The sequence below is a fragment of the Neolamprologus brichardi genome, chromosome 14 (assembly GCF_056152115.1).
Source record: "Neolamprologus brichardi isolate AB-2024 chromosome 14, ASM5615211v1, whole genome shotgun sequence".
NCBI lineage: Eukaryota > Metazoa > Chordata > Actinopteri > Cichliformes > Cichlidae > Neolamprologus > Neolamprologus brichardi.
This window is the reverse complement of record NC_142117.1, coordinates 30,872,623-30,894,355: the sequence shown is the minus strand read 5'-3', so window position 1 is coordinate 30,894,355 and position 21,733 is coordinate 30,872,623. Positions and strand designations below refer to the sequence as shown.

General features: G+C 40.8%; 1 protein-coding gene across 2 annotated transcripts in view; it reads right to left on the bottom strand.

The window, feature by feature from the left end:
- The window catches only part of nbeab (neurobeachin b), a 201,267-nt gene that overhangs the window by 93,808 nt on the left and 85,726 nt on the right, over positions 1 to 21,733 (bottom strand). For both annotated transcript variants that reach the window (XM_087851111.1, XM_087851113.1), the window contains exons 23-34: positions 21,357 to 21,574; positions 20,954 to 21,107; positions 19,990 to 20,170; positions 18,947 to 19,065; positions 18,245 to 18,352; positions 17,829 to 17,997; positions 15,749 to 16,181; positions 11,655 to 11,812; positions 9,706 to 9,829; positions 8,827 to 8,946; positions 7,908 to 8,035; positions 3,412 to 3,473 (exon numbers count right to left, since the gene is read on the bottom strand). In XM_087851111.1, coding sequence (XP_087707237.1) covers positions 3,412 to 3,473; positions 7,908 to 8,035; positions 8,827 to 8,946; positions 9,706 to 9,829; positions 11,655 to 11,812; positions 15,749 to 16,181; positions 17,829 to 17,997; positions 18,245 to 18,352; positions 18,947 to 19,065; positions 19,990 to 20,170; positions 20,954 to 21,107; positions 21,357 to 21,574 — 1,974 coding nt within the window. The remainder of the gene's footprint in view (positions 1 to 3,411; positions 3,474 to 7,907; positions 8,036 to 8,826; positions 8,947 to 9,705; positions 9,830 to 11,654; positions 11,813 to 15,748; positions 16,182 to 17,828; positions 17,998 to 18,244; positions 18,353 to 18,946; positions 19,066 to 19,989; positions 20,171 to 20,953; positions 21,108 to 21,356; positions 21,575 to 21,733) is intronic.

Below are 21,733 nucleotides of genomic sequence, written 5' to 3'. Positions count from 1 at the left end.
GCCACAGTTCAAAGAAAAAGGGGAAACAGAAGAAAAATGAAAGGAGAAAGGGTTTTAGTTCTAAGGGCTAATAATGTACATATAACTTAAGGCTATTCACATATATAAAGGAACCTTTGAACATTGTTTACCGAAAAAGCATTAAATATAACTGCTATTCCCAACTGAAAGACTATATGGTGGTATGTAATCTACATGCAGAAAAGAGGTACACACTGCTTGTTCCCTGTGAGTGTCTGGATAAGATAAGCAGCATTTGTTTAGCACAGTACCAAAATAACTGACATTGACATTATTATGTATGGGTACGTGTTTTTGTACATAGTTGTTGTGACTGACACATACTGGTTCGCGCACGAGTGCACAGTCTGACCCTACGATGCGTTAAGTCAGGGAGATGGTGCTGACAAACTGCTGAGCATCTGGTCTCCAAATGTTCCCCCTGACCCCTTTCCTGTGCTACAGTATCTGCCTGGAATAGGCTGTTGTTGATTTGGAAAGGGATCATGTACAGCCAGACTTCCAAGGTTCCACTCGCACCATGCTCACGTGACAAAAATAAATACGGAAATCAAGGCAGACGTGACACTTGGGCAACACCGGGAAAGTGGCAGCGGGTCAGAGGAGGTAAAGCATGAACTAGTCAAATATGCTATCTTGTCTGAGGTATGCTTGTTGACAGCTGAGATAGCACTTCAGAGACTCTTTTTTCTTTTTCCTTTTTTTTTTTTAGCTGGAGTGCACAACTCCCAGAGGAGGCTGCCTTTGATTGCAGAGATTTAAAAAATCCTCTGCAGCCCATTTGAAGGAAATTAGGCTCGACGTGCAGCTCCTTAAAAAGAGATGTAATTCTTGATGTAAATGCAGACCATGACCACAGTGCAGCACCTCTGGCTATGTAAAGTTTGTTTAGTAGTTTCGCCAAGAAAAACGAAATTTTAAAGATGCACCAATGGTTTGTCCTTTTGGACATGTCTGGTTACAATTAAAAAAAATAAAAAAAGCTTGACATATTTTTTTTCTCATTATTATTAGCTCATAATTACATATCAAGCAGGCATATCCAGGATTACTATTCTCTTAGTAATATCTGAGCAGAACTAAAGTCCTATAGTGACTTGCTTATAGCTGAGTTTAGTTTCCACACACTATGACTTATTTACACTGTATTTGATATGATATAAACTTCATTTAGCTTTCTGGGGGGAAAATGCTTCAGTTGGAAAAAACTGAAGACTACAGTAGTCTACTGTATACAAATGAATTTGCTACAAGTGGCTAAAAAGTGCCATAATACTAAAGAGCAGGCGAGTTTGTTGAAACACAAACGATACTTAGAAGTGTTTGATGCTCACTTGGGGAAATACTGGAATTCTCCATTGTATCTTTGAAAATCCTACCACCTAAAATCCCACAACTCCTATCCCAGTGAACAGCTTGATGGCCTTGAGAGGCATCTCTCTCTTCCCACTTTCATCTTCCTGAAATTCAGCAGGGCACTAAGTATTTGTGGTGTTTCAATCCAACCTGTCAGTATGCGGGAGCCTTTGCTTTTATCTACTCTGCTTTGCTCAGTTGTACTCTCCACATCTGGAGGCCTTCCATCACTAAATCTCTGTGGCTCCACTCTAGATCCCCCCCTGTATGTTTAAGCTGTTACAAGAAACAGAGCTGCTTGACCCTTTCATTCAGCTGCCCAGACTGAGGAGAGACACATAGTGTCTGCAGCCATGGCCAGCAACATAATGATTGCTGTGATTAGTATGCATAAATAAGAAAAGGCAGATCATTAGCACTAATTTATTCATAAAAGTGACAGGTCACAAAACAGAAAGGGACTAAAGGTCATCTAAGTGCCCTCCTTGCTGTCTTAAAACATTAATGTTAAAGTATGTGAGGGGGCATGTCAAAGATGGCATTTTATTGTGATAAAAGCTCACCCTGCATCTGACAAGACTCGCTGTGCTTTCTAAAATCAGCTGAGATTCAATATGTGCTACCAAAGACATTAATTATGAGCTCTTTGCACTGCAGTTATTAATCAGATTAAGGATTGTCTCTGCTGCTTCTGACAGCTGGTCAGCACATATGAGCTTGGTTCCCTGAAATAAGTAATGAAGAACACACTGCTAATTATCTATTCTTACATCAGCTAATTATACCAGCTGGTAACAAAAGTGGAGTATATACATAGAGAGAGTGTATTATAAGGATGAAGAGCAATTGTTCATCTTTATCTGAACAGTTTGAGAAGGACACCAAACCATACAATCTAGTTTCAAGGCCTTGCTGTCTGATCGATATCTCAGCCTGGGTTTCAGCCCGCGAGCCCCTAATGGCAGGAACCTCTGGAGCTGCAGTAATGCTATCTGTGTAACGGGGGGTGGACTCAGACCCTTAACAGCATGCTGATGCTCTCATCTGCAATAAATCCTAAAGCTGGAAAATGCAACTTCCCACAGACAGAAAAGCAGCACAAAAAGGAGCCCATCAAAAAGCATCAAAAGAGCAACAATAACTCAAAACTGGCTCCCCCATTTACGTACATTTTTTGGTGGAAAGCCCCTGAATAATGGCCTCCATATAACAGAGGCTCAGCTCCCTGCCGAAGAGCCCTTTGGACTATGGATACCATGGAGCACACTTCGTGGCAATCCACCTCCTCAAGACTTTGGCCCAGCAGTCTGGATCCACAGAGGCACCAAGTAATGGCTTCCTTATGGGCTCCCGACGCAAGACTGATGGGCTGACAGAAGGTATGTTAAATGTCTCCTGTTCTAACTGCTACATCAGGGCTCTGACCTTCCCTAAAACATGGGCTTAACAAGAGATTCAGAGGGTCAGCTCAAAGGTGATCAGTCACTTGCAGGGTTGGCATGAGGTGGAGCTCATTCTCTAAAGGAGACCTTGGTAATAAAGCTCTAGGGCGTAGTGAGAAAGTCGGTAGATTCTCAGAGATCAGTGTGTGTCTGTACCATCCGTTTGGACAATTAGCTTAAAGAGGGAAGAGATTAAATAACTTGCTGTCTAACATGAGCCCTCAAAACTGAAGCAAGTCTTAACCATAAATGTGTATACTTTCAAAATATCCACAACTTGGACTGGATAGAGGGTATATCTAATGTGTACGTCTCTGTTTAAAATACATCTTTCAAAATAAGAGGTGAGTGAACTAGGTTACAGCAATGACCATGTCTAATTTGCCAGTACAGAGTGTCAGCTTATATTGATCCGCAAAGGTTGAAACCAGATCCTTGCACGTCTCCACAGAGTGTTGGCAGAGAGTATGTTATCAAGAGAAGCAGAGTATAGAAAGGCCTATTAGACATGAAAAAGAATGGCAGATAGAAAAAGACAAAGAGAGCCTGGAAAGATGAACACTGTGAAAAAGATGAGAAAGAAAATGCTCACCTGAGAACAAAGGAGCATGACGAGCTCCACCACTGAGGTACTTGACTTCATACACACTAGACCTTTGGAGATAAAGCAGATGAAAAGAAGAGACATGAAACTTGCATGTTAAAGAACATAAGCATACAACTGTTGGTATGATAAGGTGTAATCATTTGGGCAAACAAGATAATATATAAAAAAAGAAAAATGCACAGAGCACATCACCGACATAACAATACGCGACTTGTGCAAAGCTACTGTATATAGCCTCTTTTAACATTTTTGCCAACCCTCCCCAAATTGTGTTCCCAATGTGCCTGTCATAAAATTGTAAAGAAGAAAAAAACGACAGAACAAAAAAATACATCTGCAACACATTTACATACGAGCACTCCAACCCCCACACACGCACATCCTTCACACGTGCCACACGCTCACAGAAGACATTCACAGCTTCTTCCCACGTCTCCATTCGGTAGACGGTGAGCCACTGAAGCAGACAACTCTCTAATGAAACATGGGCAGGTGTGAAAAGCTCATTTGTAGAAACAATGGCTGCAACTGGTCTCGTATTCTGCACCTCCAGCCCTTCTGCTGCACTTGGCGAGAACCATTAAAGGTGCAATCATTAATAAAGCAAAGAAAGGAACTCTATAGTACTCATTATAGGCAGGCAGAGTAAAAAAAAAACTGTGCCCCATGGATGTTGTTGTTTCATGGATGATGGGGTATCCACCAAAGAAGATTTCTAGTTTTTCACAGTACAAATACTTAAAAACAAAATAGCATTTATGTAGTTGTCATGATGGCTTATTTAATAAAATTATTAATAGCAAAATAGTTTTGCATTATACTTAAAAGCAGAGTTATCTTTGATATTATTCAGTTTTATAAAGTATGCAAAAAGCACCTGGAGACACAGGTATAAAGAATAGCCTAATTATACAGAATAGCTTAATGAGAAATGCACGTGTGTCTGCTGTAATAGCACAGAAAACAATAAATAAAATGTGTGTCCAAGGTACAATTTGCTGTCCACATGTAAACACAACAGCAGACCTACCTCCAAAAGTCCAAACACTAAAACTGCAGTAACATTTACATTGGTTGACACGCCTGTTAAGTATGGGCACTGTTTGATAACAATGAAATATACTGATAATATTAATGCACTTGTGTATTTGTCAACTATGATATGTAAACAGAACATATTAATATATTTTATAAATATGAATTTAATTCTAATTACATGACGTTTCCCTTCATGGCTTTTTATTTATTATTATTATTTTCTATTTATGTTTTATTATTTTCTGTAATATATATAGCATACGAGTTGGATGCTTATATTAGACATGTGCAATGGGCTCAGGCCTCAGTCTGCTCTAAATGTTCTTCTTCAGGCAGGTTTTTTTTGCTGGTTTTTTTTTTTTATATATATCTTGGCTCTGAGTGATGTCAGTGCAGTAGTTATCCCTAATATAATCATCTCAGCCACACAGCTGTGGCTCTAAGCTTCTGTTTGCATGAAACAGCCAATCAGAAAGAAGTTCACTGCCACCCTCAATGTCAGCAAAGGGAGAGGAGCTAAAATGGATTGTTTTAATAAAATAATGAACAGAGGGGCTGCAAAAAGACCTGAAAGTACTGAGATTAATAAGGATTATTTTGAACTTTGAATTTGAATTGTACAAGGGTGGACAGCCAGGAACGAGCATAAATGGTCCCCTTTAAAGGTCAACTAGACAAAATTCAGCGGAAATGGTTTTACTTGTGTGATTAAATGGTATAATCTAACACAGAATGCAAAATATTCAAACCCTGGACGGAGGGATCTTTTGGTCACTGATTCTCCATTGAGTTCTATTCATGAGCAGAGACTGTCCAAGGGAACATATTGTAAATACTCTAAGAGGATGTGACCCTTCTCTTGTACACAGAGTGCCACAGTTGACCTCTTGTTATAGCAGTGACACGCTAAGCCATAAGTCAGTCCGAACTGACACAGTAGTCAGGTGGCCAACTGACCCTGGCCTTGTGCTGGTAGACAAACTAAATGCATTCTATTTAAACATGGCCTGCCAGTCCTTTCCTGTAAACAGGGCAGGGTTAAGGCATGGGTGAATGTGGCATTGTGGGGTGATGTGCCGGCAAGCTGGGCCACTCAGGGGACAGCAAGGAGCAGGCGGCAGGCATCACAACAGCGGCAGTGTTCGCGCACAGCTCTTACCCAACAACTCCAAGTGTAAAGCTCAGGGTGCACACAACATAATTGCTGCAGTGACCACATGTCTGCAAAGGGGGTGAAGGAATAGAGTGAGGCAAAGGGGCACACGGGGCACAGGAGGGCTTGACCCCGAGCAATCTAAGGAGTGATGGATGACTGGTAATTACTGGTAAATGGAGCGCCTTTGCACTACAGCACAGTATTTCAACTGCGGGCCTGGGAAGGGTCGGGAAGAAAAGTAGATGACGGAAAGAGACGAAGGAAGAGCAAAATCAGCTCAGTCATGAACAGACTGAAACTAAGATGGGCTGAAGTGGCTTGATAAACTTCCATATCATATAGGTGTCCAAGAGCAAGTGTTGATTCTGTGTATTTGCAGTGTTTTGACTGGTAAACCTGCTCTAATCCCTGTCAGAGTTCACATTTCACAGACCCAGACAGGGTTAAACATGTCTAGAGTGCTGAGGCCCGAGCTGTCTATCTATGACCTTGTTTGTGGGGTTACAGTCTGCAGCCTGAGATCAGCTCTGGTTTGTCAGCTTGGTCAGTCTGCTGACAGACTTTGAGTGAAAGGGTAACAGACATATTCACACTTGTCAAGGCTTTGCTACCTGATTTTTCATTCCTTTCTCCTGACACTGAGTGAGTAGACCAAGCCACATGTGCATAGCATACTCACATTTCTATTTACTTATGTATATATGTATGATATACGGCGGACTTGGAGGAAACCATGCTTGTTTGTGGAACTTAACTGGTTGGAATGGAAACATTTTTAAAAAGGAGTCCGTAATACCTCAAATGTCCTTTTCATGAGCGCAGAAAAGTACTTAATGCATCATTTCACCATTCATTTTGACAAGACTACTTATATCAAATAAATAAGACCCTGCTTATCATTAAACATGTCAAAGCTGATTATTTTTAAAAGCTTAAATTAGATGCCACTAACAGATGCTAATAAAAAGATCCATAAAATTTCAGATCCAGCACTGCAAAAAAACAAAAACCCTAACTAAATGCAATGTTATTCAAAACATTAAAATATTGGAAATGCATTTTTTAAATCAACTGGTTGTGTAAACGGTTAATGAATAAAGTATGCCCCTGGAGTGGGCAAGTGGACAATGGTGGCCAGTAAATGTGGGTCAAAGTATTTCTCTAGCAGGGCTTAAATAACAGTCACAAGAGTGCGTTCTGGCAGCATACTGTCATTCTCTGCAAAGACCTTTTCCACCAGTGTCAGTTAGGTTACCAGCAAAAGAAAAGACTTTTGCAATCCGCATTCAGAGAAAACATTTTGGGTGCAAGTCGAGAGAGCGGAGACCACCCGCGTATGTTTTGGACTACACACAAACAGACAAACATCTGCAAACACACACAGTCTCACTCATGCGCGTGCTGACTGCGGTGGCCCTGTTTTCTTGTGAATACAAGCCAAAACAAGCCTGGGGAATAGAGTGGTAGTGCACACACATGTAGGCATAGAGCCCTGAGGTTAGGCACAAGTAGCACTGTGAGAGGCTGCCAACCTGAGGCTTGAAGAAGGGACTGGAAAGCTTCACGCAGCCACCAGGAAATAGAGTGGAGTGCAGCAAAGAGATTTCACACTTCTGCAAACACTATGCACAACCAAACCAGTCAGTGCAGCTCTATTTGTAAAGTGACTGCTGTAATACCGTTTTAAAATAAAATAATTAATGCCATTAAACCTCGTGGCTGCACAGAGGCACGTCTAGGTCGAAACATTCAAGAGTACATTTTAATAGCAACAAAAATGACTCCGGTATTACAGAAACATTTAAGCACTTATACTTCATTGTAATAAAAATGTGCGTGCATATAGATTTTACTGTGCACAAAAAGGTTAAAGCTTATGTAAACAAAAAAGATTTGAAAATCCCTTCCAGTACAATGTGAGTTGGAAAGAGTGAGTTGGAAATTTCATCTTATTTTGGCACTAAAAATAATGCAATGAGGTGGCAAAGGCTACCAACATTTAGTTCAAAATGAGATTGGTTTGACAGTGAAACGCTGATGGTTACAAAAATATCTAGGAACAATATGTGGAAAGAATTTGAGAAAAGAATCATGAAGAAAACAAACACACACACGCCACAAGATGAATGAAAGGGAAAACAAATTTAATCAGACCCCCAGCTTGTGTGCAATATCGCAACTCTCCTGTCAATGTCTACTGCATCCAAAGTTTGGCAGCTGGTGGGGTGACTGGGACAAAAATGTTAACAGCGCACTAAGAATAAAATGCCCTATACAACATCTGTACCTTCTATGAGCAACTCTTGTCCATGGCTGCCCAGCAGGGTGCGAGACAGAAAAGGCGCAAAGTCCACAAAGATCTCTCTCAGCAGGGGTGCGACTTTCTCCAAGGCCCTTTCTAGCTTTGTAGTAATGCTGTCAGAGAGCACATCAAAGTAGAAGTCAGAAAAAGAAATTAGACACCTGAAATTTCAAAAAGAAAACTTGAAAGAGGTCATTCTTTTTGCTACACTATCAAGGAGCAATAAAAAAAGGAGCAGTGAGAGCCCCACAGTTCACCCGGTGTGCACAGCTAACAGCAGTTAGTGTGTAGTCAGACTGTCAGAGTCAGACTGGTGGGTGCAAGAGGTAACCAGCACATTTCAGAGGATGCAAACTAAGCCAGATATCAATGAGATTGTGGCTGCTATCAGCAGAGATGTTAGTAAGTGAAGATTTAATGTTATTAAGAGCCATGTGAACTCACATCTCACTAGCTGTTTGCATTCTTTGTTGTGATATGTTACCAGAGTTGCACTTGAGATCACAGTTGTTCACTGCAGAGGAAGTTCCACATCTTTTAGACAATCACTCCATGCCTCTCGCTGACATTATCTAAGAACCTCAGAAAAACTGTGAGCTGGAGTCATGCAGCCATACAAACTGAGACGGTGTACAAGTAGAGATACAGTATATCTCCTATGTGTACACACACACACACACACACACAGATAAAAAAGGACAACACGAGGAGAGCTGAAGCTTGTTTTCCCAGCTAAGATGGACAGAAAGCTGCAGAATACAGAAAAACAGAAAGAGAAGAGGGACGGTTTATGTGTAGTGGAAACCCGCTTCAAGAACCCTGGGAAAACATATTTAGAGAGATGACACACTAGCGTAAAGTGCAGGATGCAGGAAGTCTAGGTAGCTAGCATAGATGTCCTTGCCTAAGACACTGTCCTGCACCTCTGGAGGCTGTCTTTAATCCTGTCAGGGAGCTAAAGGGTTTGAGCTCAGGAGGTGTCAGCTTCTGACGTAGTGGATTCTGGTCTACTTCACAAAAGGCACTGAAATAGAGAGAAAAAAATAAAGAAACCACAGGCAATCCTTCCTTCATGTTGCTTTGGGACTTAGAAGTTGGGATCATGAAGTCATTATATTATAATAAAGAACATGAACTATGGTAATAATCAGATTTATTTGTTGATTTCAGTAGACCGAAGCAGTCTATTCAGCTCGGCTGCGATCTAAAATATAACACAGGCATCAGTAGGTTCTGTGGTGAGATAGTACCATCATTGACTTCACAGTTACGCTAAGTGATGTCGGTTACTGCTGCCATGGCAACTGAATCTCTATTCCTGTGGCAGAAAACACTGAGGCAGAGCAAGAGAGGAGAGCGAGACTCTGGAGAAAGACCTCAGCTCTCAGCAGTCGGTGGGAGAGTAGATCTAAGGATGTCTGTCACAAACTATTAGAGCGACGGGAGAAGATGAGTCAAGGTCACAGCCAGCTGTACGGTAATACACATGCACATAAATTAGGACAAACTTTGCCACAGTGTTAACATAAAACCACCTTTTTTGGTTTTTTGATATACATATATATCGATATCCCTCCTTCCCCCCCCATTCTCTCTCTCTATATATATATACACACACACATACATAACATGCAGAAAACTATAGAAAATCTTGATTTAGGACTTTGAGGAAACTTTAAGGAAAGAAACACAATGTAGAAAAATCTATTTTCAGGTAGATTTTATACAGAAGTGACACAGTTTGACTAAATGACTTTGGCTGAATGGAAGAGCTGTGTTGTACCTCATGTTTTCTACTGTGTCCTCAGGCATGGGGGCCACCGTCTGCACGGCCGGCAGATTCTTACTCGTGGCTCCATTGACAAAACTGGAGGAAGACGAGGTAGAAGCAGCTGCGTCAGTGGCTCCTGCGGGAGGAATAACAGAAACGCATCACATTAATGCAAGGCAAAAATAATTTCAGATTTATACAGATGGCTGACAAATTAAAGGAAAGACGTCCATTAGGCATCTTATTATGATGTTGAGCCTCTAAGTGCTGCAAAAGCATGCTATGGCACTTGCTTTTGATGATGGTGGTGGTGTGTAACTCATTGGTGCACTTTCTGCCATATGTGTTCAACTGGGTCAAAATATGGTCAGTGTGAAAGCCATCACACATGGCTTGCGTAATTTCTGCACTGGTCAAACCATTCAGTGGCCCCCTAATGGCCTTTGAATGCACGCATTGTCACAGTGGAAGAATACCACTTTGAATCAGGATATAAAATTTCACCTCAGGATAACTTTGCACTGATTTTTAGTGACCCCTCCCACTAAGTGAACAAGTCGATACAAGAAAACGCAACACTGTGTCTTATTGTGTTTTTACTATCCTTGTCAAATACCAAGCAGAAATATTTAGGTAACTAAAAATAGACAGTAAAATGTGGGCAATTCAAAGCATTTAAATACTACCACAAGATTTGTGGAAGAAAGAAGCAACGCCTTATTCAAAACCATTGTCTATCTTCAGGGAAATTCCATTAAAGTTACATCCAGTGCTTGTAAATGTTTTTAATGGCACACGGATTGAAATGACTGAAAGAAAATGAAGGAGGAAGGAGGCTATAAAAAGCAGCCACAATCTGGCCCCTGACAGTAGACTTCAGCCAAATTTCAACCAAGTAGAACAAATTATGCACTTTAACTAAATCCAAGTGCAACTCAGCTGGTTCAAACGTGTGCCAGCAGGGACACATGGAACTGTTTTGTTTAGTAAAATGACAAAGATGAAGAATCAACCAACATATTGAACATATCGGAAAAGCTTTAAACAAGCCAATAAATTTGGATATTGTGACAACTGTAATTTAAAGGTGAAACCTGAATCGGAGCTTCTTGGCAGCACAGTCGCAAATATAAAATCATTCTGACTGTCCTTTTGAGAGGTCAGACCAGTGAGAATGATATCATGTGGTCTGGGTGAGAGTCTGTGGATTTAGCTGAAAGCACACTTTCACTTGGGTACATTTCTCAAATTCCTTCACAAGGCCTTAGAGAGGAGAGTGATTTGTATTACTATTATTATTATTATTGTTATTAATAATAATAATAATAATAATAATGATAATATACCACACTAAAAGGTGTTTGAAATCCTTTGTGCTTCTTTGTGTTAAGTGGGGTATTTCAAAAGCCAGCGTACACTGGCCCTGAGGTGAATCCTGCTCAATGCAGCACAGCCTCGGGAGAAGCAATGTGACAGCAAGGGGGGAGAGGCCATGTAGTCAGTCAGATCAGAAGCCATGCGCCATAAAAAGTCAGGGTATGCTAATTCACTTTTGGCAAAAAAAAAAAAAAAAAAAGATTTGTTTTGCTGTACAGTTGAAGCAGATTAAAATTAGGGTGGTGTCTAGACAAATCCTGGTGGCTAAACAGCCATTTTCACTCTCAGAAGCACAGGGCTGCTTTGGGAAGTCAAAAAAGGTAAAGAGTGCCATCTAGTGATAGCAACAACCACCTGCAAGGACATCCAGGATCACATGGTCATACACAATAAAAACACTTTGTTCTATTCCTAGAATAGCATCATTTAACGAAAAATCAGGAGAGGTCAGTAAGATTACAAGTAATTGCAACTTGTAATCTTAATACTGAAGCAGTATTATGTAAATCCTAGCAAGGCTACTAGGACTGAGCGTAGGATTTGAACAACGCGGTTTTAGTCCAGTAACCTTGTTTGTAGCATACCCGTAGTGTTTATCATGCTTTTGGGGGTCGCAGAGGTAGCAGCAAAGATGTTGGGGGTGCTGCCAGTTGTCAAGCCTGGAGAGGTGCTGCTGCTGCTTCCCAGGGTGTTAACTGCTAGGCTGCCAGGGGAGGTTTTCTTCACAGGCACCACCACACTCCTACATCAAACACACACACACACAGACAGAATGTGTCTTATTTATATATGCACCAAAAATGATGCATTAAAAAATAAAATAAAATGACGACAGAGAACAGCTACAGGGTGTTGTAATTGCTGCAGGTGTATGAGATTCAAACTGTACATTATAAAAAAATGCTAACACAATTGACTTATATTCTTGATTGAACAGCATTTTAAATATGTTTGAATCCAGAATTGGGTCTTTTATATTTGACATTCTGCTTAACAAAAAGAGAGGCATTTGTTTTAATAAACAGAAAGTTAAAAAAAAAAAAAAAAGTAACACAGTAACAGTTCAACAAAAAGGATACAAAACTAAAGGAACAAAACCATCTACAAAAAAAATATGGATGAAGCAAGACGCAAGTTTAAATCTTACCGGAATAAAAAAATGATGTGTTTTTAAATAAATTAAATTAGATGATAGCAGAAAGCAATTAGCATGAGCAAACCTGGTACCAAAGTCATTCATGTTTTAAGGGGGAAAATATCTGCATCTCTTACTCCTTCCAGGGCCTGCCACTACGAGCACGCGGACACATTAGTCAGGGCATTTGAAGGGTAAACATCCTGCCCTGTAACTCCATCTTTCAACGTAATGCATGCAAGGCAAACTTGGACACACATGTACACATGAGGCTTAAGTAAATAAACATGAGAACCAGCCAGCGAGCTACTACATTCCCTTACATCTGCTCTTGCCTCCAGTGGTCCCCTGGTGCAGCCTGGCCTGAAAACATCCCCAAGTCGAACAAAAGACTTTCCAGAAGCAGATTTGGGGATTCTCTACTTGGCGTTTATTCTATCCAGAGCCACAGAACATAATCTGCTTCACAGTCAGAAACTATATGAAGGGTGTAGGCATATTATGGCAATTACTACTGGTTTTACTTTGTGTTCCTAGATAGACAGGAAGGAAGAAAATAAAAATGCAACCAAAGAAACCAAAAACTTAAACCCCCCCCAGCTACAATCAAAAATAAATATGCACATACGGAAGTCAAAAATTACGGGTGGCTTTTTCATATAAGCTACTGCACAAAACAGAACATGGTATTATGATGAAAGGGACATTGTTTATTAACTTAGGAAATAAAGCATGTTGCTTAGGATGGAAATGACACTTGTGACCTTATGTAATGACAAAAGAAAAAGCACAGGCACACCATTAAGCCACCAGACTCCTCAGTTCACATGCAATCTGACTGGCCAAGGATTAAAGATGATCCAGTGAACTTGGCTCTGCAAGAGCTCCCTGACAGAGAAGAGAAGGAAAGCTTGTCCTTATCGGGTCTGCAGTTGGCCTTTGGGTTTGTGAAGGTGCCAGATAATGTCTCGTCCAATCTCCTGCAGTTACTCTCTGTGACACAGGCCAGGCCTTTGCTCTGTCACGAGCTAAGCCTGTTGTCATCTGAACCAAATCCCCAGAATCCTTCCTCCACAAAAACAACACAGACGGTTGTTGCTGTTTTGTATCTGCAGTCACAGATCATGTAAAACATGCCCTGGGAAACAGAGTTTGCCTTGGATGCGTTTCAGGCTGTTGGGTAATTTATTTTATATACGTTTTTACAGATTCTGCTCAAAATATTAAAAAGGTATGATGTTTAATTTCCCCCCAAAAAATACCTCTCTACTTTGTCTTGGCGGAGAGAGAATATTCAAAAAGCAGATTTAATTGCGCATTAAGCAGAAGGTGCAGCCCTGGTGACAGCGACCTAACAAGCATACAATAACAAAAATAATAGTGAAAGAAAAAAGCAGTTGAAACTTACACACAGAATAACAGAGAACGAGAGAGCGCCAGGGAAAGCTTGAAAGCCTCCTGAAATATTAATATCTCCTGGGATACAGCTGTGCTCTGGAGAACACTGATGACAAGTATCATTTATTTAGCAGATCTTCATAGTTCTCAGTGAAATACCATTGACAGATTTCATGTTTTGATTGCAGGGGCTTTTTGTGAATGTCCTCTTGTTTGCCACATTCACCCCTTCCTCCTGCAGGGGCCTGCCCATGCTTTGGCATGGCCTGGGCATTACATTAGATCTACAGTATGTTGAGAAAGCATGGAACTCTTTCGATGAATAATTCATTAGCCGGGTGCTCATGAATCATGTATAGATTATCTAGTGCATATTTTATTAATAGGATTGTCTTAATTGAGTTGCGGAGAATAAAGGAAGGATTAATCTTGAAATGAATATTAATGAGGTCTGCGGCTGTGAGGGATGACTGCAATGTAAAGTATGACCACAGAAATGTCTCCTTTGTAGATCTAGAGTAGGAATCTAATCTAATAGCACTTTATTCAGAAATACAAGGAATAAAGCAGCGCAAATGTGCTGTGGTAAAATTACACATGCAAATTTAATTAAAAAACAGTTATCGCTGCTCTTCTTCACATGAACAATCAAATATGTAGAGAGAGGACCAATAATATCTGAAATCTGGAGACTTTCAGCAGATGATAAAAGTAAATATTTTATTTTATTTTCATCAATTTAAATACGGCTTTCGGGGACTTTAAACCCCTCCTCTGTGAATGTGTCTAGCAGAGGGGCCGTTGTGACAGCTGCCCCTGTGCACTCCACTTTCAGCCATTTTTCCCCTCCTTCTTTTTGATGTTGTCTCTCCCAATCTATTTTCATCCTGACAGACAAATGAAAGGTTCGTCCACGGCTGGCAGTTCATTTCGCTGGCAGGTGGCAAACAATTAGACACAGCAAATAGAGGCTGGAGAGGGAGTGACATGAAAAGCATGAGACAAAGTTGTAAATGTGGTCGGGAGCCTTTGTGTAAAAGCATTTCAAAAATAATACACTTTGCCGCGGCGACTCATTTCAGGCTGCCACTTTCCATTAAGGATGTGAGCGGTGAGGACGATGGCTGGCTGCGGTGTGGTGCGTGGCCACTTCTGTTCAATCTGTCATCAACGCCCAGGAGACCCCCACCCTCTAAGCTGTCCAGTTTCCACATACCCCTTCATCTTTTCCCCTATTCATCAAGCTCACCTCAACCCAGCTCAGCAACAGCATGCATTAAGGAGAAAGGAGCCCCCCATTGTTGCTCCTGACTCGGTGGGTCCTCTGCTTTCTCTCTGAGGTCTGAACGCAAAAAACTCTGACCAACTAAGTGGTTTCCAGAGGAAAGGGTTAGTTTTGGTTTGTGCCAAACAAACTTAAATATCTTTGTGAAAAATGATTATTTCAAAACTTTATCAGCCACAGGAAACAGAGTTCGGAGGAACTGATGCTTGAAATCCCTGTAGAAGCAGGTTTGTAAACACACAAATCCAAAAAGATTACTGTGTGGTTTTATCTAATCCAGGAATTTAAATAAACTGCAGCAGACCCACCATGCCTCAGATACTCTTTTTAAACATAGGAATCCTTTGCTTTGTTGAAAGAATACAATACAAGTGGCCTGAAATGGAAAAAAAGTGCTGCTAGCTACTTGGAAACCATTAGTGCTAAACTGGATGACTAAGGTAAACCCTGAGGATTTACATCGCTGTTCTGCAGCCGCTCAAGATGCTGCACACACCCAAACATATCGACAGAAATCCGCTGATGATTCAACTCAAAGATTTTTTTAAGAAAGATCTTTTCTTTCCTATTATTTCTTAAAAACATGAAAATCAGACCCTTTTGTGATCCATCACAGTCGACATAAAGTTCTAATGTCATGCTTCATCCAGTGATGTAATGACAAACCAATGATACTGTGACTTTCATTTTAAAAATGCAAAACAAATGTTCACCCTGACAAATCTGAAACTCCATAAAGAGGGTTTATTGAGTTTCGTGTTGAAAAGAAAAAGGAGGGATTATTTGCAATAATATCTTGGCACTGTTTAGCTGGCAGAGAAAAACTGAAGCACCATCATAGAAATGATTCACTTCCTCACCTGTCAAAGGAGTGAAACTGCATGGGCAGCATGGCCTGGGCCTTGGCAGCGGGGTCTGGATAAGATAAAGGTTCCACCCCAGCCTCCATGCCCTCCACTGGAGCTGCTACCAGACTCTTCAAAATCTCTTTTACATTGATGCCCTTGTTGGGCTGACTGATGCTGGTGACAGAGGAGGTCGGTTTCAGCACCTCCACACTAGAGGATTCAGACAAGCTCTCCTGGGACTTGTTCACCTCTGAGGAGAGTGTAGATATGAGGTCATTCACGACACTTGTCCCTCCAACGCTGTGGTCCACGTCAGACCCATTAAGGACGCTGGCTACCTGCTCCTCCCCGATCCCAGAGTCTGTGTGGGGAAGAAAGCTTTTCGTGTGGAAATCTTCTGATAGCACAAGATGATCTTTACTGCATTCAAAAGTTGGAGCTGTTTCTGTAAAATATACACAGAAAACTGAAAGTTAAAAAGGTTGAGACTAGCGTTGCCAACATAAACCTAGTACATTCATTATAAATGATAAGTCTAGTCATAATTTTTTTCATTTATGACTGACTGAGTCAGAAATAAGTACGGTCTAATGTGTGGTATGTAATGTTTACTCGATAAACAAGTTAATTATTCAAACTGTGTCAATCTCTACACTAAATAGGGCACCATATATCACGCATTTTAAAAACAGTCAGTAGTCTGACAGGTGTCAAAATAAAATTCAAATAGAATTTCTTGAGATAGAAGAAATTGGTATTTTTAATGTTTTTTAAGAAGTTAAGTAAATATGATACCAGTATTTGTGAGGACAAATAAATTTTTGTTTGGTTTGGTTTGGTTTGGTTTATAATCGTCCCCAAAAAGTAAATTTAGCATGTGCAGAACGAGCCACATGCCAGGACAGTTTCTTACCCACAAGTTCTGATTCTCTTGTGAGATAATGTTTTTCCCCCTCCATGGTAATAAGCGTGAATCCTTTTCTTCAGCTTTCTTCAGCCTAAAGTCATGTCTATTTAATAGTTTGAGCTAGTATTCTGCGAATTTAAAAAAAAACAAAACAAACACTGCACTGTGCATCTCTACATACATGGGGAACTTAGTCATTAAAATTAGGGTCTATGTATGGATCAAGTCTTTTTTTATTTTTCCTGAAAATGCAGAGGTGCCTCTCTCACTGGCTCATCCTGACCCAGTGGCAACCTAGATGCAAGGGTGGCCTTATTAATATTCATCACATGCCCCCTAACGAGGTCAACAGGGCTTGATTTAGCCAGCAAGTCTACTGGCTTCTTGGTCCATCAGACAATCGTCTGCCACATGCCGTCGGGAAAATTCCCCCATTTTCTGGTGAAATTTATGAAGGCGGCAGTGTGCCTCTCTCCTCCCAGCAACCTCTATGATCCCATTCTCCTCTGGTGGATTGCTTGCCTAATGGGGACTGACAGATGGGGCTGAAAATAGCAAGCCTGGCTCCAGTGCCCCAAAAACCCACAGTAGTTGGCCAGCATGCGGCCGTTTTCTCATCTTTCAACTTCTTGCTGCTCATCTTCACTTTCTTTATTCTGTGTGTTAAACTTACATGTTTCCTTTGGCCTCTCTCGTCTTCCCCTTTCTTTTATTCCCTTCACCTTTTGTGTGAATTAAAGTTGATAAAGTGTGCTCACTCGTGCATTTCATAATAGTAAGTTGGCACTGCAGCAGACATTGTGCTCAGCCTTTGTAGCCAGCCACTGATTTCCTTTCATGTGACTTAATGTATGATTTATGACTTGAGGCATGTACTTCCTTTCATTTCAAACAAAACGCTGATACCTATTCAAGTTCATAACCACCATCTCCAGCACCAGTGTTCTTGCTTCCACATTTAATTTGCTGCGGTGCAATTAGCAGAGCTCATGAATAAATCATAGGTGAGTCAGTGGAGTGCAGCAGGATATCCCTGTTATTTTATTGAAGGAGCGCTCATAGACGGGCACTAGAAGGACCAAGGACACTTAACATTTGTGTATATCAGACAGTCACTTCAAACTGAGATTAGCTGAGCAGAAAAACAAGTTTAATCAGGGAAAGGCCTGGCATAGCTGTCCACACCTGTGCTGGTTGGTGAGTTGATCTCCTGACGCATGCTGCGGCCTGACTGGCTGCTTATTCTGACGGTCTCACGTTGGGGCTCCAGGATGTCACGGTATTTGGAAACCATGAGGACAGAGATGAAGTATACCACAGCTAAAGCCAGGAACTGGGCTTGCTTGCTGTCATCCTGTAAGTATCACAAAAATGCCACTTTGTATTCAGAATATGCATTTTGACACTTCTCACAGTATCTTACATACAAAGCATGAAAGTCACAGCAAGTAAGGTAAATATTCTCAACATATTTCTACATTTGCTTCGTATGCATGTTGATTGTATATGTTGTGGATTCCATCCCTGCTTACCTGCAGGGGTGAAATCCTCTTTTCACACTCACTACCTCACCTTTGTGACAAACACATGTGTGGACTCACCACGTCACGAAACACCACAGCACGGAGTCGATTGATATCCACATCCTGCAGAAGGCGATCGGGGTCCTTGATGGGAGACAGGTTACTAGGGAGAGTCTCTATGGCTGTCTAAAGCAGAGAGACGACAGGACGTGACATGCTACTCCGTTTCATCAAAGCTCACCTTTATGTGTTTTTTTTTCCCTTTCAGATTATTTTAGGGATTAGAAAAAAGATAAAGATCATAGAGCTTAAATAAATCTGCTGATATGGTGGGTTCAAAGTCAGATTTAGCATCACTGGATGTTCCGATGATACAAAGAACTGTTTGTCCCTCTACGCATGTCACATCATGAGCACTAGTGTTCTTACATTGGTGGTTCTCATGCTTTTTTGCCATGAATCACTTCAAAGGCTGGAAAACAGTTCACACCCCACGGGCTGCAATTTTTTTTTTTTATCAATAATGAACAAAGGAATTTTGATCTGTATTTTATTTTAGTGAATCAAAGATCAGCAGTACAGCATCAAACTCTTGCTTACCTTCCCTACAAAAAACATTTATTCAACTTTAATGACAATTTAGCTTTTATATAATTCATTTGGATTTGTAAACAAGGAGCATCAAACTTCAAACTTTAATTCCTAGCGGCTAAGTCAGGAGACTAGCTGCTGCAATATTTTGGACACTTGAGACAGGTCATATGTGGCATCACATCCTACCTTGCTGGTAGCGTTATGCAGGATTTCCTGAGTCTTATTGTTGAGAATGGAAGACGTATTTCCCCTTTCCCTGTGTCTCTGCCTGCACTCCAGACAGTTTCTAACGGCCACACAACACACTGCGCACAAACCAACACACACACACACACACACACACAAAGAGTAGATAAATAGGCTAATTTCAGAGTTAAGTGGAAATTAAATGTTAATAAAAGGCACAAACTCTTTGAAACGAATCAGTTATCTCTGATGACTATTTGTTCCAGGCTGTCGGGAAAGATAGCAGTAGTAAAATCAGCAGGCAGACCGATTTCACACTGAAGCCTGTGATGACAAATTGTATGTTTGCACCAAGGACACTGTGTAGTCTGAAGGCTATTTTCTATCCCCCAGAGCACAACTTGTGAGTCAACAATCAAGCAAACACAGGCTCGCCAACACACAAACCCACAGGAACAAACACAGACACATTTTGACTGAATTTGTGTTTCAAATACTTCATCCAAAACATCTGAACTCTGAATCTCACAGCTGTCCACATTTTAGTAACTCTGAATTTAGGCTGTTATTGCCTTTTTATTTAAATATAATTCATCTGATCTCTATTATATGAAATGTCACATGCAAACAGGCACATGGGCAGAGAGCACCTCACAGGGTCCTATGAGACACTAATGACAGACACAAAAGGCTAGCATTTGCAAAGAGAACCTGATCAAACTGCAAATGAATCTCTCTGCTGGCTCTGAATCCCAAAAAATTGACTCATTTTTCACCGGTAGAAACTGCAGCAAAAACCTGAACATTCTCCAATCTAGTATACAATTAGCAAACCATTCCTAAATTAATTACCTTTTTATGATTGTCATGGATTAGAGGATTTATCAGAATATGTGAAGAGACTACCGTCACGGCATTTTCCACCTCATTCACCTTTCAGTATACAATCACTACATAAAGATATGTTAATTTAATTGCTACCTCACTGCACTGACTTTTACTCATTCACATCTCTGGCCACAAACATGTGATCACCATCTTACCAAGTCTGAGGCACTGACGCATCAGGCCACCTGAGGACATGTTCTTTTCAGCCTCGATCTCACTGAAGTTGAGGGAGCTTGAGAACACCAAGACATCCACCATGACCATGAGACGGGACAGGAAAGTGATGGCGGTCTCTGAGGACATGCCCTGTGTTGCCTCGATGTTCTCTAAATCGGTCTTGAAGAAGCAACAAGGGAGACATGATATATGCACATTCTCACTGCCAGCTGTGGTTAAAATGTGATTATTTAAAGGAAACGTGCAAAAAATGCGAAAAGGTAGGCATGTCACATCTATTAATACAGTATAGAATGTGGCTGAATTTTCCACAGAGAAATTTAGGTCAGAAAGTAGGAAACACCATATTTTATAAGTGGTCGAAATAGGGTGTCTAAGAAAGTAGAGCTAGAATTACAAACAAAAACTGGAGGAGCATTGGATCTGAGTTTAAGTAAATCACACACACACACACACCACAAGTGGGCAGTACATATGTATTCAGATCTATTCAGTATGAATTAACCACAGATTCTTTTATAACTATAGTGCGAAATTCACCGCGAGCAAATAAAATAGCGATAGAAGTACTAACCTTGGTACTCTACGCAGGCACAAATGAAAAAAAAAAAAAGATAGAGAGGGGAAAAAATAAAATCTAAATCAATTTCAATTCAAGACTGCAAATTAAATCTTATAATTGTACTAGAAAGATCAAAGTAAACAAGAAAGGCACACAGGGAAATTAATTACAAGCATAAGAAACTGTGCCAAAATAATGTCTCAAGCATTAATTATAGCAGGATGAAGCTGAACAAACAAAGCCCCAATCAATAAACACAAACAAGTATTTTTTTTTAGCCCCCATAGGTACAAACTGCATTGTTAGACCATAGACGGAGCAGTTTTAATAAACTACCACTAGATGTCATTATTCCCCTTCACTAAAGTCAGTTTACTTACCGAAGGAGACGTGGCTGCTGAGAGAAGGGGCAAAATCCCTCCACAGGCGATAATGATGTTGTCAACCATTTGCGAGATGAGATGGATGGTGTTGTGGACAAAAATGATATTCTCATTGCTATTAACAAAGTCCATGACCGATTTAGTGGAGTGACTGCAAAGAGAGGTAGGGGGAAAACGCAAGCATGTTTTACTCGCTTCTATGAAACACAGGATAATTTACTGCGCAAAGCAAAGCAAAGAAACAAAAATATCAGATGAATAAGAATCTAATATCTCTAAAATAGTAATCAAACTTTGTGTTAGTTCTGGTACAGGGGTAGTAAGGGTAAGTATCACTAGGTGCACCATGCTCACCCTCCCTCTCACTGGCTCTCAAGCGCACATAAATCACTTCACACACCTCCTCCAGACATGGACGTCACTCTCCAGTGCAAACAGCAGGTCAGTGAGCAGTCTCTGGTGCATGGCTGACCATTTGAACTCTGGGATGCGGAACATTGTAGTGCGTGGGCCAGGGCTGAACTGACGTCGTTGTTCCTCTGTCATGGGCGTCCCCCTGAAGCCAAGATCCACATGTATGTCCCTTTCCATTTGGGTGATCAGGCGGCCATGCAGACTCTGATTGAAGACCAGTTAATTACTTAAACAAATTAATCTGGAATTACATATACAGTCAGTGAGATCCGTGAGATACTGAAACACATTATCTAAGTGTACTTATCTGATCAATAGCTCGCCCAAAATCAGATATAACCCTACTGTCATACTATTAGTTGC